Below are 17,083 nucleotides of genomic sequence, written 5' to 3' on the forward strand. Positions count from 1 at the left end.
ACAGACCCAGTTTAACTTAAATCACACTGCAGTATGGACACAAGTGTTCATATTTTTTACTTTGATTGTACATTTACAGAATTTTGCAGACACCCTTATCCAGCATGACTTTATCTCATTTCTACAACTGAGCAGCTGAGGGTTAAGGACCTTGCTCAAGGGCCCAGCAGTGGTAACTGGGCAGTGCAGGGATCTGAATTCACAACCTTTAGGCCAGTAGTCCAAGGTCTTAACCACTGAGCGTCCACTTTCCTTCTGATTTATTACTATCCATATACTGTAAGTGTAAAATCTTAGTACTAACATGGGTTTGGCTTATTAATAGTAGCACCTCTCAAAGGCTGTGTAATTATCAGTGAGCAGCTGCAGAGTGAGTTGTGCTAAGAGATGAACAACTCAGCGAGAAATCATTTGTTTCATTCTTTTTACCAGTGATGAATAATTAGTGTTTAAAGATGAGTTTTGCTAGGGCCATTAGCGAAAACCAAATTGGAGATATTGGCGATATCCAACATTTTCCTCATTCAGCAGAAAGACAGAGTACAGGCACCACACACACATATATATACACACACACACACACACACACACACACACACATACACCCCAAGAGATTCTGTCCTCTGTGTCAAAGTCATGAGCCGAATCTGAAATGAGGCTTTGCTGGCAAATCGAGAGTCACACAAAAGCATCCATTAAGGAAGACTATTCCTCCGAAGACTTAATAGTGCTGCCATCCATCTGTATCTTTTCATTCCAACCCCCCAGTCTCTCTTCCTTTCACACACACACACACACACACACACTTTCTTCACTGGCCTAATACCACCCCTCTCAGCTCATGTCTCTAGAGCTCCTCTGTCCATCTCTATAAGCTCTATGCACACATGCATAAGCCTCACACTCCTAAATGTTCTCCAAGTGGGAATTTTCCTCTCATAAAAATCTTAAAGGTCAGCCCTGACATAACACGATGGCTGGAGGCTACAATAACAAATCCTACATATCATCATCTTTTTGAGCCAACCATGGCAGCTCCTGTCATGACCTGCTCCGGCTACTTTGTGTGAAAACTTATCATGAGGATATTCTGGCCAGGAATGTGGGCTTGTGCGCCGGCTGATTGATTGCTTCAGTCGGTTTGGTTTGGAGAAAGTCAGGCTGAATGAGGTCGAGCCTCTCTCTAGCAACTGTCAGCTCTGTTTATAGGGCCTGCTTTGACCTTGTGTGTTACATCACACTTCAGTCAATGCGCTCTGGCGGCTGGGTTGGCCATCAGATCCTGGAAAGGGGGACGGAGCTCACACACACACACACACACGCACGCACACCCCATTGTTGTTCTGTTTCAGCGCCTCTCTGTATTGTCTCTAAAAGCCATGTGGTGACATTCAGCTTCGGAGAAGTCCATAAATCTATCACCACCTTCCACTTCACTTCTACCCTCCCTGTGATTGGGCTGATTGTCAAGGTTTCGATTGAAAGTGCATCTGTGTGATGTGTGTGGTGTGATGTGCCAGTTCCAATTCAATTTCACTGCCTGGAATTACTTGATCAATGATAGCAGAACTGTATTTGTATGTACCTCGATAAATATAATAAAGTATGTTCAAGATGCAAGAGGCTCAAAAACATCTGACCGACGGTACATCAGAGGCGTAGGCAGGAATTCATTTCAGAGCACGTGAGGCGGTATAATAAATAAACTCACCACGTGATCTGTACAATTATATTGATAACGGCGACACGCTCATGCATTTTGCCAGAGGGAAATAGAAGTGTGATGTGATGGCATGAAATTGTTATCTAAACATTTAAGCTACAATCTACTGTCAAACAGTCTCGCCATATTAATAATATTGCAATCAAATACCTTTATGACAGCTTCCTAATTTCAAAATTATTAAAATAATGTGCAAGTAGTAGGTGAAAATAACATTTTATCTTAAAGTACCAGATTTGCACCTCTTTTTTTTCTTTCTGCAGTAAACCTCCAGCACTTCACAGGTTGTCACCTCGATATCCAAGAGCTCAGAGTGGAGTTAGCTGGCTTGAAAAGGAAAGGAAAAAATGCATGATTACGTTTGGTTAATCCTGTTTCTCACCATAGCAGCTGGTAGCCAATAAAATATGATTAAACAAAACTACAGGGCGCATTCAGCTGGCGGTTAGGGCGGTTAAATGTGGATGACTTTGCTGACCTTTTATGAATATTATTATGGCACAATTACTGCACAGTATACTGTATATAATCAACTGTGCTGTAATCGTATATGCATTTGAATCTGTAATAAATTATTTCTGGGGGTTCAAACCTGAAATCCTGCCGTAGCTTTGCCTCTGCTGTGTATTAATGAGCCAGGCCTAAAAAAATAAAAAAAAAGATGATGTTATTGGTTATAAATCAGTCCTGGTTAGAGTGTCAAATTTTTTTATTGCATTAAAATTCTAATGACTTAAAAGGTTAATTTTTAAATGCAGTGGCAGGTTAATGAACCTATAACTTTATGCTGCCATAGACAAAAGATTAGTAATGGTAATAAACTATGAGTTTGTATCACATTAACCACAGACGATAACTTCACAACATTGTGTTGCTTCCTTAGGCAAAGAAAATCACAACTCACCCATGGTAATGTTTTCTATTCATGGATATTTAGCTCAATTTCACATTACAGATGAATAACTGAATAATAAATTGAGTGTTTAATGATTTAGTCAGAATCCCAAATGGCTTTGTTTTCATTGCTCGCCACATAGGGTATAAAACAACAGCACTGTAGAACCTAGCTAGTTCAGCATATACCCAGTAGAACATCATTTTGGATTCGGTCTGAGAAAATGTTTGACTCTGATTATACCTGTTGGACAGTGCCTGCTAAGTTCTTTGTGTAAGTAGAAAATATGTATTTTTGGCTAACTAAATATTCGCATTGTTATATAATATTAGCTTTGTTATTCAAATATGCAAACAGTACATTAATTCTGTCAGCTCCTAAATTGTTTTTTTTTTGATACACAATCACTTTGACATCTTGTATATGACCACAATAGTAATGTTTCCCACAGTGGAAAAAAAAAAGAAAAAAAAAAAGATGATGTTCATTAGAATATGACATTCATTTTCAATCTTTTTTATGCTCTGGATTGATTATCATTCACAGCACATTTTTCTCTCCAGGTGTATTTTTGGATGATGAATACTGTTGCACCATATGACACCTCGAATTTATTTAATGTTAAGTCTTACCCAGGGTCTTCCTACAAAGGTAATTTTGGATAAGGAACCATTAACACATGCAGTGGTAAAACCAGTCAGTCTGCCTAAAGATGTCTGAAATCTTACTAGCTAAGTGTGATTTTCTCACGCAGTGAACGCCATGTTCTGATCAAGTTGTTAGATCGCCATGTGATGTATAGAAATGGACATAAGCCTAATCAGATCAGTTTGTAATCAAATACTGACTGTCAAAATGTTTGATGCTCCTGCGCCACAGTAGATAGTTTTCTCCCTTTTCACTTTTGAAAGTAACAACATTTTAAAATTTCAGAACTATATAATAGAAATGTCATGATTTCACCTTCTGAAGGGTTTTCCCAGGCAACCACACATTTCTTTCTGTATTGACTGCTAAATTTACTGGTGTCAGGTATAACGCCTGCATGACACACTATTAAGCATGTTGACGAAAACACACCTCTAACCCCCGCTGGACTTAATTGATTTCCAGCATTGTGTGTGTCTGGTGTTTCTGACACCGCCTGTCCCTCTCACACTGAGAAAGAAAAACAAAGCCAATCAGTGGGATTATATAAATCCTTTAGTGGGTGAATAATAATGTCCAGTGCCAGTGATGTGCGAATGTGCGTGTATTGAGCACGCCAAGCTCATTAGGGGATGTGGCGAGAGCACCTAACGAGCCAATTAAGGCTCAGGGTGCTGCTTGCCACTTAAAGCGATGAGGGGCTTCTAATTAACGCCGGGAGGCGACTGGCCGAGAGAAAAACGTGTGAGGACGAGAGGGGGGGTGAGGTGGGGTGTGGAGGAGAGAGGGACAGGGGAGTCAAGGCTCTTACGCAGCCACTTTCAGTGCAGTTTCTATGGCGATGGAGCCGCAGAGCATCGAATGTGGTCTGGAGAGTTTGTAAAGCACAGCAAGAGAATGAGAAACAGATGAGGGGATAGCAATGAGAGGAAAAAAACAGTCAGGTTTAAATATGCCATTCCAAGTGCTTTTAATTTAAAATTGTCCTGCTAGACAAATGCATGATGACCACAGTGAATATCATGCAAAAATTCCAAATTTTGAAGCAAATCTATTTAAAATAACAGTGATAAATTGCAATGGAAATGCATTTTCATGAATAAATAATGTGACTGCAAATAAGATTGAGTCATTTGACTGATTATGTTTCCTGTGGATCAGTGACTGAACTGACAAAAAGCCAGCATTTCAAAAGTGTCTTTTCAGCTAAAAGCTCTCAATAAAACATCTCTCTCCATCACGTCCCAGAATTTTAATGCGCGCTGTTGCTTTAAATGGCTGTTTCCAGTACCAGTATACTTGTGTATGCAATTTGCCTTCACAGAAATGTGACCATTAGCTTGAACAATTTACCCTACTATGGATCAAAACTTAGTACTAGGGATCGAAACTATTGCACATAATTTTGCCAAACTTCAAAGCTCAATTAAACCTGCTAACATGGCTAAGCTAACAGCAGCAAATTAGCATGATGTCATTTGCCTAATGCTAATTACTGGCTCTTTGCTTTCCTTCCTCCATCATTAACAACATTAGCATTTTAAACCAGACTATTCTTCTAAATTTAATTCAATATTTGGAGGGAAGTATGGGTAGTGATTTGAAAGAGGACTTTTCAATGACTAACTCAGAGAAATAGATGAACAGATAGAAAGAGAAAGGCAATTAAGCACTGGGCTATTCATCTTTAATAGCGTCTCTGAAGAGAACCGGGGTCGAGGCGTTCATTAAAGTGTATCGTCAGGACACAGCTTAGCTCAGCATGCAGCATGACATCACTGATTCACAGCACTTAGCACTTCCACATCATCGTTTCAAACCTCTGAGCTTTCACCTGGTACATCAGTTACCATACAGAGCACGATGTGAAGAAGCTCCTAATCTAGGGGTTCAGTATGACCTGATTTCATTAAGCACCAACTGACCAGAGACCATTATTTCAACCCACTGACCCATAAAAATACCCGATTCATCCATATTTTTGTAAGTAAGTCCTCCTTGATCATGTCCATATTAATATTGTCTCGTATACGACCACATTAGTCTACATGCTCAAAGGTTACTTTCAGTTTGGTTAAAATCTTTTCCTCTGTAATGACGTTTCCTGTTTCTCTAAATAAACTCACGGTACACTAAAATTATGTGCACACCTGACCATCGCACCCATATGTGCGGCTGAACATCCCATTCCAAAGCCATGGCCGTTAATATGGAGTAGGTCCCCCTTTTGCTACTATAACAGCCTCCACTGTACATTTTGTAGCGTGGTTTAGGGATTTGTGGCCAGTCAGCCACAATAGCATTAGTGAGCTCAGGCACTGATGTCAGATGAGAAGTCCTAGTGCAGTGTTGCCGTTCTGATTCATCTCATAGATGTTCAGTGCGGTTGAGATGCTTGTGGCAACAGTTTGGGGAAGGCCCACATATGGGTGCGATGGTCAGGTGTCTGCAAACTTTTGGCCATATAGTGTATTATTTTCTGTAGTGTAGTAAGTAAATTGTACAACGGGTTGCCAATAAAAGCAATATATGGATCTTTCTTTTGTTTTACTAAGTAAAGGTATGTATGCTTAGCTATATAGAAGTACTTCATGAGTGATGGTGTATAACAAGTAATTGCTAGGTTTACTATACTTATTTTAAAAAAAAATCCATAGTTACAAAAAACTTTTTGAAAACTGAAATAAAATAACATACTAAAACTAAATAAAAATTTGAAATATAGCCTACGAACGTAGGACCCCCCTCTTTGCTTTCAGAACAGCCTCAATTTGTCAATGCATGGATCCACAAGGTGTTCAAAACATTCCTTTGAGATTCTGGTTCATGTTGATATGACTGAACCACATAATTGGATTCAGATCTGGTGAATGGGGAGGCCAGTGAAAGTACACTGAACTCATTGTCATGTTTATGGAACCTGTTTGAGATGACTTGCGCTTTGTGATATGGAGCATTATCAGGCTGGAAGTAGCCATTATAAGATGGGTAAATTGGGGCCATCAACAAAGGGATCTGCAGCAATACTCAAATAGGCTGTAGCATTCAAACGATGCTTTATTGGTATTAAGAGGTCCAATGTGTGCCAAAAAACATTCCCCACACCACCACCAGCAGCCTGAACTGTTGACACAAAGCAGGTTGGATCCATGGAGTCATGCTCTTGATGCCAAATTCTGACCCTACCATCTGCATGATGCTGCAGCAATAAGACAAGGAGATGTTTTCAATCTTCAACTGTCCAGTTTTGGTGAACCTGTGCCCAGTGTAGCATGAGCATCTGACAGGAGTGGAGTCTCAAGGTTTACTGAAGTTCAAATGAAAATAAAAATAATACCAAACCTACAGTTTATATTTTTAATTCAGATGTATAATAGCCCTATGGGATGTAAAGGAAAAGGGAAAAAACCTACAGTAAAATCACAGTAGATGCTAGTTTAATCTACATTGTCTGTTTCATTTGGCATATTGTTGCCTGCTCTTTTTGATGGGAAAACTATATTCATTTGATGCTCCAAGTCTAATCATTTCTGCTAAATCAACTGACATCTAAGATCCACTGAATCCAAAGAGAAGATCTGATCATGTAGGTGATGATCCAAACTTTTCCTCCACTGTGATGGAATTAATTGCACTTTTGAGGATTGTAGTTCAGTATAGTGTTTGTTACTGAGCAATTTTCTATCCACTTCAACACTGCGTTCCACACACACACATACACACACACAAACACACACACAAACACATTTGATGATATTGAGTGATTGAGTGGGAAGTGAGCGCCAGACTTTTGAGTGGATTTTGTGTCAAGGCCCTGGTCGTTTGTGTTAGCTGGAAAAGTGGACTATGTTTTTTGTAGTCGTAAAAATCTGTAAATGTGTTTTTGTGCAATTTAGCCAAAATACACTGCTACCTTTGAGTGCGTTTCAAAATACTATTTATCTACCAGCAGTGTTAGGGGAAAGGGTTGTCTCATTCTTACTTGTGTGTGTGTGTGTGTGTGTGTGTGTGTGTGTGACCACAATATCTGTGGTCTACCACAACCACAGTAACCCTCTCAGAGACAGTGGAATAGATCTTCTTTGGTTCAGTGGCTCATAGGCCAAAGCAGGTTGTTTTGAAACAAGCTCCCACTCTCAATTTCTCTCTCTCTCTCTCTCTCTCTCTCTCTCTCTCTCACAGATACACACACAAAGACACACACACTCACCCACACCCACATACATACACACACACAAACATACACACAAACACACACACAGCACAGCAGAACATCTGAGTAACTGCGTAGTTGCACTTCAAGTTGTTTAGACAGGTTTGTCACAACGCAGGTCAAAGGCAGAGCACATCCAACACGCAGAGGTACATTAGAGGGTGCAGAGCGCTGAACCTCTGGAAAGCCATTACAAGCCCCAGTAAGCACTGCTGCCAGAACTGGCTCTGTTGTGTGTTTGTTTTGTGGGTGTGTGTGTGTGTGTGTGTTTGTGAAAGAGAGAGATGCTGAAGCAGAGAACAGTAATGCTCTTACTGAGACAGTGAGTGCTCTGGTTTTCTCTAGAAATAAACTCATTTTGACTTTAGAGCACTTTCAGTTTTTGTTGGTGTTGGCCGCTGGGATAACAGTGCCATATGCACGTTATTTATATAGAAAAAAATAATTTCCTCTCTGAAAACACACAAACAGATAGTCAAACACCGTGTCAGATGCAATTAACCTCTTTATTTTAGCTTGGCAGTGGGACTTTGCCGAAAATTCACACCTACAACTTCCTACACTAAACCTCCTCGTACTGAGGAGCTCATCAATCCAGTGAAATTTCTATTCTAAAAAGAGGAAATCAGCGCACGTTAACAATGACCAGACTTCGCAACGAGACGAGAACACAAGAGGCTATACAGTATAAAGACAAATATATCAAGCACTAAACACAGGACACCTGGACACAATCAGGAAACAAACCAATAACAGGACAGGGACAGAGATAAGATTCAAAGCCACAGCAAAATACATGTCAGTATAAACGAAGAAGCACATGGAGGAAGTCAGAAGAAAACATATGTAAAATATATAAATATGTAAGAGGAGAATTTGTAACATTTATGCATGTTTTACATGTATAACTAACTAAGGATGAAGTTAGTTACTTGTCAACGTAATTGTGTGTGGATGCAACCCCAAATCATATTTATATCAGTAAAAAATGATAAAAGGAATAAAACACTTGGAGGTGTGCTGTTATAGGAAAATAATCAGTGGCGGGGTCGTGTGGTATGGCCTGACACTAAGCAGATTTACTGTTAAATGATTATTTTCAAATAACAGCATGTCTCAAAGTGTTTTATTCCTCTTATACCCCAACAATTTGTGATTAATTAAAGAATGACACTTTGTACTTATAGTTTGTACTTATAGTGTACTTTGTAGTTATGTTTACTGTTATAGATCATCCTTGAAACAGGTTAGTTCATGTTATCACTTATGTTATAACAGCTCATTTCCTCACCAGCCTCTCCTTTTTCTTTCTTTTGAAGTTTAGAAGACAAAAAAAAAAAAAGAGAAATGCATCTTGTTGAAATTACAAAGCACAAATTCCTCTATCCTGAAAACTTTTACAGCTTTACCTCTGACGGTCACAAAGCACTGACACTGGAGACTCCTTCCAAAAATGCAAAATAAACATCTCCTCATGGAAAACCTCACCATATCAGATATTACACTTTTCTTTTTAAAAAAAATCTGTTTATGTGGAGCGTTCAACATACAAGTACCCATTGTAAGGTGTTATTACAGAAACAATAATGTATTAGAATGTACTGTCTGAGGTGCGGTTATAAAAAATTAATCATTTCTTTCTAACCAGTAAGAATTGAAAAAAAATTCACTCCACCATATTTGAAAGCATTAATATGAAAACACAGTTACAATACACATGTTTAAAAGAAAAAAGCTTGGCTTTTAGACACACCCAGAGTCTCGTTATAGACATGCTGCCCAACCATTTCAGTATTTTCTGTGTCTGTTATCTTACCTTTATACATATTTCCACACAATGTGAAGCTCAATATTATTAAAAAGACATCCATGAGCTGAAGAAAGTGAAACCTTAGAGATGTGAAAGCATCATTTATTTTAACAATGATCCATTTCTTCTTTATTGCTATGAGCACCGGTTCAGTAGCACCGGGTCATGACAGTGTTTCTAGTGTTGTCTTGGAGACACCACACTTAATGACCAATATGTCTGTATGTGTGTGTGTGTGTATGTGTGTGTTTGACTCTACAGCTATGGACAGGTGCAGTTGCTTGCATGGCGGGACGTGCCTCCCCCATGACGAGGGCTTCCAGTGTTTCTGCCCACAGGGATACACAGGAGAGAGCTGTGAAATCGGTGAGTCACCACACACACACACACACACACACATACACACATACACACATTACAGCCTGTACTTTGCTCAAGGGCCCACACCAGCTGCAGGCAGCATGGGTAATCTCCTCAGGCCTCCGCATTGCCCACCGCTTCATCATCACTCCACACTGACTGAAAGTGTATTAATATTCTAAGAGGATAAGTGACATGGTTGTCAGTGGTAATAAAACTGATGCTCCTGATTCAAGGTGAGCACCGCTCCTTCTTAATGTACTAAGAAATCAAACAGGCCTGTATTGAGTAATCCTGCATTTACATTATGATGGAAGATGGAAGACAGCAAACTAGATGTTCCATGCTTTTCAGTAGAGCAACTCAATTTTCCCAGCTTTGCTGTCATACACAACTATGGGAAAATATAATTTGTGGTTGTGCCACACTATAACAACAAAATATAATAATAATAGAATTTTATTAATATCAGGGACATGGTATAGATACAAATACAACAGATCAAAAAAAACACTACTGGATCCAACACTTCTGGATGTGTTTTATTCCTCTTATACCACAGCAATTTGCTAATGCTTACAATTTTTTATTTATTTTCATTTAAGATACTTCCTGTTATCACTATATGGCATAATAGTTATAAACAGTTGTTCCCTCACCAGGATCTCTTTTTTCTGCCCTTTTGAAATTAATAAGACAAAAAAAACAAAAAAAAAAAAACAAAGCACAAATTCCTCTAGAGATGGACATGCTGTCTAACTGAAACCAATAACCACATTTCTAAGCTAGCTAACATTAGACTAATTATTATATTCTGTAATTGAAACCAGAATCCATATTTGCTAGTAAGCTAACCAACATTACATCAGCCATTATATCTATATAAAACAAGTAGCCAGGGTTTTAATCTAGCTATAGTGTATTTGGACCAGTATTTGGCAAGTTTAAGCTAGGTAATAACTATTATATTGTGTAATGGTGTAACAGCAGCCATGTTTGCTAGCAAGTAAACTTACGGGCCAAGTTTAAAAAACTAGCTAACATTATGCTAACTGATAAATTGTTTAATTGGAACCAGTAGCCAATTTTGTAAGATATCTAACATTAGGCTAACTGTTATATTGCACAATTGAACCCAGTAGCCATGTTTGCTAGTAAACTATCTAGCATTATGCTAACTAATATATTGTGTCCTTAAGACCAGGAGCCAAGTTTATAAACCAGTTAACATGATGATAACTATTATATTGTGTATTTGAAATAGGTAGCCATGTTTTGAAGCTAGCTAATAACAGTTATACTGTATAATTAAAAACAGGAGCCATGTTTGTAAGCTTGCTAATATTATGCTCCTATTTTTATTGTGTCATTAAAACCAGTAGCCATGTTTGCAAGCTAGCAAACATTATGACAACCGTTATATCATGTCATTAAAACCACTAGAAATTTATGTTATGTAGAACTGTTATACTGTATAATTAAAACCAGTAGCCTAATTTGTAAGCCTGCTAACATTATGATATCAGGTATACTGTGTATCTGAAACCAGTAGCCATGTTTGCTAGTAAGCTAACTTTTCAACTGCCCTTGACAACAATATAATCACCTCTATCAGCTTGTAGTTCTCTGACTCTTTTACCTCTTGCAGTTTTAGCCTAGCAGGGATGCAATGTAGGAATCGTCAGCTGTTTGTGCCCTGCTGGAGCTTATTTACGGCTCAGTCTGAGCTCCTGCAGCAGCGGGAATAAATCAGCCCTGGATCCTGAACACTTACAGCCTTCAATAAAGCCTCTATTGAAATAAAGAGCTTTGCAATGTGCGCTGAGCGACACCACAACATACGGCATCTGTTCGAGAAATCTGTGCACGTCTGGTCCTAGCCTTTCAAGGAAGTAACATTTTTAAAGCCGTGTCCTCTGTAGTTGCTGCATAAATGTGTAGAGTGAGTCAGTGTGTGCTGAGAGAGCTGGAAAGCGTTTCAATCAAATCAGTCAGTGCGACGTGACCTCTGTGTCATTGTTAACACATTCATATAGAAAGCGAGCGGAATACAAAAGGCTCAGTATTGCGGTGAATCATGGAGGTCAAAGGTTAAGTAGTTCATCATGAGAGAGACATAAAGATGGACGTCGAGAGGTCAGGGTTGAGGATTGTAGAAGCAGTCTGACTGTGATTCATTGCTGCTGGTCCAGGTGATCAGATGGGTCACCATGCTGCAAGTAGCAAGCTGTTTTATTTGTTTAGTCAGTATTTATTCAGCTTAATGAGATGAATTTGTTACTGCAGTCGTGAAGAGACACTTGCTGCATCTGAATTTGCCTACTATCCATCCTAAACTGTATCTGAGATTAGAATTAGTGTGTCCCAATTCATAGTATTTTAAAAAGATTATCCCAAAGGTACCCGGATGCTCTACTATTTCTGTAGATTTTCGAAGTGTGGATCCATGGACACGTTTTCAGCTAATATTTCAGATAATATTGAGCGAGGGAGGAGGAGTTTTGTGACGATTAGCATCGCCAAATTCAACCTGTAAACATGGCGGACAAGTGTAACATTGGTGATGCATCTTCAGTATTTAAGTGTAACAAATTAAATGTTAAGCTCTAACCAAAGTTTTTTATTGTCACGTAAGATTAATGGTTGGATGTTGTGTAAAAAGAGTACCATGCTTATCTTGTAGGGTCAGATGAAGAAAAAAAAATCAAAGGAATGGTAAATTAAATTATATAGTATAAATGATATAAATGATATAAAGGAATAATTAATGAAAAAAAACTCAAATGTGTACTTTTTCTTCACAAAAAACGTACATACTTTTAGTGCATAGTATAAGTAGGCGAATTGGGAAGCAACAACTGTTTCAATTAATGGCTGGTCATTACTGTTCATTATACCACAGTGCTGCTGAATTCTCGAATCTGATTGGTCAGGTTGTGTTGACTCGATAGTAGTGCAGGCTGTCATTCAAATAATAGGTTTATATTAACGTGCTCGTTCTAATATTGTATTGTTTCTGTAGTAACAACTCATTCATAGGGACTTGTATGGCATACTCTCCATATAATCCAAACAGATTATTATTATTTTTTTTTTAAAAGGAATAATTTTGGTGTTTTGATCTGTTAATCTTCATTTCTGGGTTTGGCTCATTAAAAATATAGGGATTCTGGTTATCTCCAAGTCTAAGGATACAATATATTAAAGATTTATTTAAAAGTTTTTATAATGCAAAGGTCAAAAGTAGATTAAAAAAAGATAATAATCTAAGCTTATTATAATAATCGAATTAAATAATATATGAATTAATGTGTCATTCTTTAACAAAGAAAAACATATAATCATTGATATGGTGAAGTTTACTGTGAGGAAACGTTTTACATTCTGGATTTTTGGAAGGAGTCTCCAGTGTCAGCGCTTTGTTACAGTCAGTGGTGAAGCTGTAACTTTACATTTTCTGTCACAGGAAAGCGTAAGCACGGAGGACATAGAATTTTATGGTTTCACTGTAACAAGCTACATATTCACTGTTTATAGCTGTTATATATTAACATGAATAATATGAGACAATGTGAACATTTCATATACATTCAACAACATTAAATGTAACTATAAATGGATAAAAAGTAAGACGTCATTCATTAATAAATCAGAAATTGTAATAGTTGCAAATTGCTGTGGTATAAGAGGAAGAAAACACTTTGAGATGTACTTTTAAAGGGAAATAAAATCACCAGTAATTCCGGTTTGCCTCAGGCCACATTACACCACCCTTACACTGATTATTTTCCTTTAACAGCATGCCTCATAGTGTTTTGTTCCTTATTTTTTGTTTTCTTGCGAACAAGATATATCAACATCATTTCTTTCTTCATCGGTCATTCCAAGCTACATTCGGACTATAATCACATCATTGCCATATATCATAGAAAATCGGAATTAATCTGATTTTAACGATTTGTGCCAACGTATCATATGAATCCGGAGAGAAACACAGAACGTAAAACAGAACAGAGCTGGAGCTTATGGCTCCTGTCGAAGTGTTGCAGCTGTGCAGTCTCACTGAGTCCAACCTGTTTGCATAATGCATAAGCGGATCAATATTCATGAGAAGCAAAAGTACGTTGAGGCTCTTTGAGGCTGAGGGAATGGAAAGTGACCTTGGCACTCTTGGCATTGGCGTCTCAAATGACCCACTCCTACATTGCCGTCTCATTCTGAGAAACTAGAGTGAAGTACAGCATATGCAGCTTGTTAGGGACACGGAAACCACGTGCCGTGAAGTGTCACACAAAGTTCTCTAGACCGCTATGACAAAACTTTCGTAACAAATTCATAAAGCTGGCCATGGTATTATTGTATACAGTGAGTAAAATGATGCTTGGATAATTACAAAGAAAATGCCAAGGGCCAAAGTTACTGATATTCAATTTTAAATTATTTAATTAGGACACACAATCTAATTAAACATAATAGCATTATCTGGGATCTGTCGGTGGATCAGTTACTTCAGTCGGAGACATGAAAATAAACACTCCTCAGTAAATATTCAAAATATCCAGTCAATCACTCTATTTTTACATCATCACCATGGCAACAATCCAGACAGATTATGTGTGACGGTCAGTTTTGGTCTGCTGTGCCATGATGTGGCAGTTTCCTGTTTCCCTGGAGTCATTATCTTTGGTGAATTTTGATGCAGATTGTCTCATTTTGTCAATCTGCTAGTATTTATTTCTGGTTCTGGCTCACCAGAAAAAGTATAGATGATTTAAAAAATCCCAAAATATCCACAAATGCCTGGCAGATATTTTAAAAAGTTTTTATAATGCAAAGTTTGAAAGTAGATTGAAAAAAAGAAGAAAGAAAAAAGGGACTTTTTAAACATATTTTGGTTTTTCTCTCCTTTGTCAGCTTAAAGATTTCAAACACTGAGTTATTTCCAGACCTTCAAGTGCCAGCATGCAAGAGATGCCCCCTCGTTCCTCTTTTTCTTTTGTCATCTAGTTCCACAGAGATCATATTTTTTATTAATACACATAATCCTAGACATCACTGACCACAAAATCGTCATTTAAGCTTAAATCGTAATTTAAGCTACTCACTGTCTGACAAAATGAATAATGATGTTGCATTAAATCGACATGAATGAGTCATCATGCCTTTTATGAATGCCTTTTTTAGACATTATGGCACTTCTGATAAAAAAAGACCCTACAGAAAAAAGGATATCAGTCTAAAAATGCAGGCTTTACAATCGTCTTAGGAATTGGTCACTCTGACATGATCATCACAATATTAGTTAGATATATGGATCAAATAAAGAGGACAAAATCTCACAATGATACTGAAACCTCTAGAAAAGGATTCATCTAGCAGCATAAATGGGAGTTCTGGAGACATTCATAGAACCATTGAGGAGTCTAGAGACAATAATCATTAAGGGATATTGTTAGATAGTGTTTAGTAAAGAAAAATTAATTAAGAATCATTTTTAATCAAATTATTTGAGTGATGTAAACAGCATACTATGTAAGGAATAAAACATGATGGGGCGTGCTGTTACAGAAAAATGATCAGCGATGGAATGGGGTGAAGTGGAGTTCCAGTTACCATCTCGAAGTGTTTTATTTCTATTATACCACAGGAATTTGTCAACTTTACTTTTACATTACTGTTTGTATTTACAGTATAACAGCTGTAAACAGTCGTTCCCTCGCCAGCCTTCTTTCTTTCTCTCTCTTAAAGTTAATAAGACAAAAAGCACAGCTTGTCTTGTTGCAGAGAAACTGTTAAGTCTTACAGACTTTTACAAAGTGCTGACACTGGAGACTCCTTCCATAAATATTAAATAAACATCTACAGGTGTTTTCTTTTACAGAAAAAAACTTCGCCATATGAATGATTAGACATCTTGTCTTTGTAAATACAACACATTTTTGAAACAGTGAATGAGCTGTTGCTATAGAAATGATAACCTCTTACAACGAGAGTATTAATACAATATACAGTATCAATGTGTGATTTGAATTACAGCTGATACAACTGTCAGAGCTCCTTTTGTAGAAAAATATTAAACACCTTCTGAACAATCAGATTAGGGAATTCAAGAGTGCTGTGGTATAAAGAAGAATAAAAAATGTGAAACTGAAGTGATTTAAAACCAAGGCTGCCTAGACTCTCCCAAGCACGTGTGTAAATAGATATGTATTTGAACTGACAAAAATCCGAATGTAAGCATAAGCCACTAAAAGGTCTCGGTTCTATCCAGTTTGTAGTCTAACGTCCTGATCTCTGTTGCCTCAGGCTGAAAACACTTTAGCTGCACTCAGCTATTGGCAGAAAAAAGGGCAGTGAGATCACTTTCTTTGTTCTGCTGGGGCGTCAGTTCAGGTCAAACCTACCACACCATTCCCCTTTAGACTGTAAACGTAAGAGGAAAGTTTAGCTGAAAGCATATACATAAATGACTGCTGCTTTTGTATGATAGCACTAGCACCATCCTGCTGTCATTACAGCCGTATTAAGTCTGCACCTGGCAGCAGAGAAGTTCTTGCTCCATACGATAATGTATTTTATTTCAGACCTGTTAAATTCAAGTGTGGTATCATTGTAAAACTATCCATGAAGCTTTTATAGAGCCATATACACAGAGGCCTTGCTCTGAGTGTTCAGACCTCGTAAAGTTTCTCTTATAGTCTTGCTGCCGTGCGGTGACAGGTTGTGTGTGTCGTTGATGCTCTTGGCGGGGGTCCAGCACATTCAGACACTGAGCTACATGTACCACCTGGCACTCAGGCACCCCACGATTGACAGATTGACAGGAGAAAGACGGACCCCGGTGAGGCCTTCAGCATGTACATATTGTTTTGGCATGGCACAAGGAAGTGAGTGGAAGCAAAGCTCTGTGCTTGACAGCCTGTTAGAGAAAGGAGAGAGGTGAAGATACAGAGGGGCAAAGCCAGTGATGGGGTGCTGAAAGGTTGAAACGTTTTGACAAGCCTCACCATTAGGTTTTTTATACCACTGTCATTTGTAACAGCAGCGTATGAAGGAGGAGCGGCTTCATCAGGTCTCACGAGACAGTACCCGACCTCAACTCAGCACCACACAGGCCTTCTTATGAGCCTCTGTATCACTGACAGAAAAAAGCTTAATCACAATGCTGGTGTACAGTAAGCAGATGAGAGCTGTACTGAGGTTGGACAACCGAGAAAAATTATGCCCACATTTCTGTGTCTCAATAACATAATTGGAAAGACATCACCACAACATTGTTTTTTGACCATTTGTTCTCTGCACCAACATTACGCCAATGTTCTTTTTCTTTTCGTGGATGTATTCAGATTTAAGTGATTGGGGTCAACCCCAAGCATAGAGGGTTTAATACCAAAATATGCACACATTGGTATTCAGATTTCAGACATAATTCTG

General features: G+C 38.2%; 1 protein-coding gene across 1 annotated transcript in view; it reads left to right on the forward strand.

Annotated features, from left to right (window-relative positions):
• The window catches only part of ncana (neurocan a), a 90,387-nt gene that overhangs the window by 52,669 nt on the left and 20,635 nt on the right, over positions 1-17,083 (forward strand). Inside the window, exon 9 of the mRNA XM_034297740.2 lies at positions 9,551-9,655. Within this exon, the coding sequence (XP_034153631.2) occupies positions 9,551-9,655 (105 nt within the window). The remainder of the gene's footprint in view (positions 1-9,550; positions 9,656-17,083) is intronic.

The sequence above is a fragment of the Pangasianodon hypophthalmus genome, chromosome 21 (genome assembly GCF_027358585.1).
Source record: "Pangasianodon hypophthalmus isolate fPanHyp1 chromosome 21, fPanHyp1.pri, whole genome shotgun sequence".
Lineage (NCBI taxonomy): Eukaryota > Metazoa > Chordata > Actinopteri > Siluriformes > Pangasiidae > Pangasianodon > Pangasianodon hypophthalmus.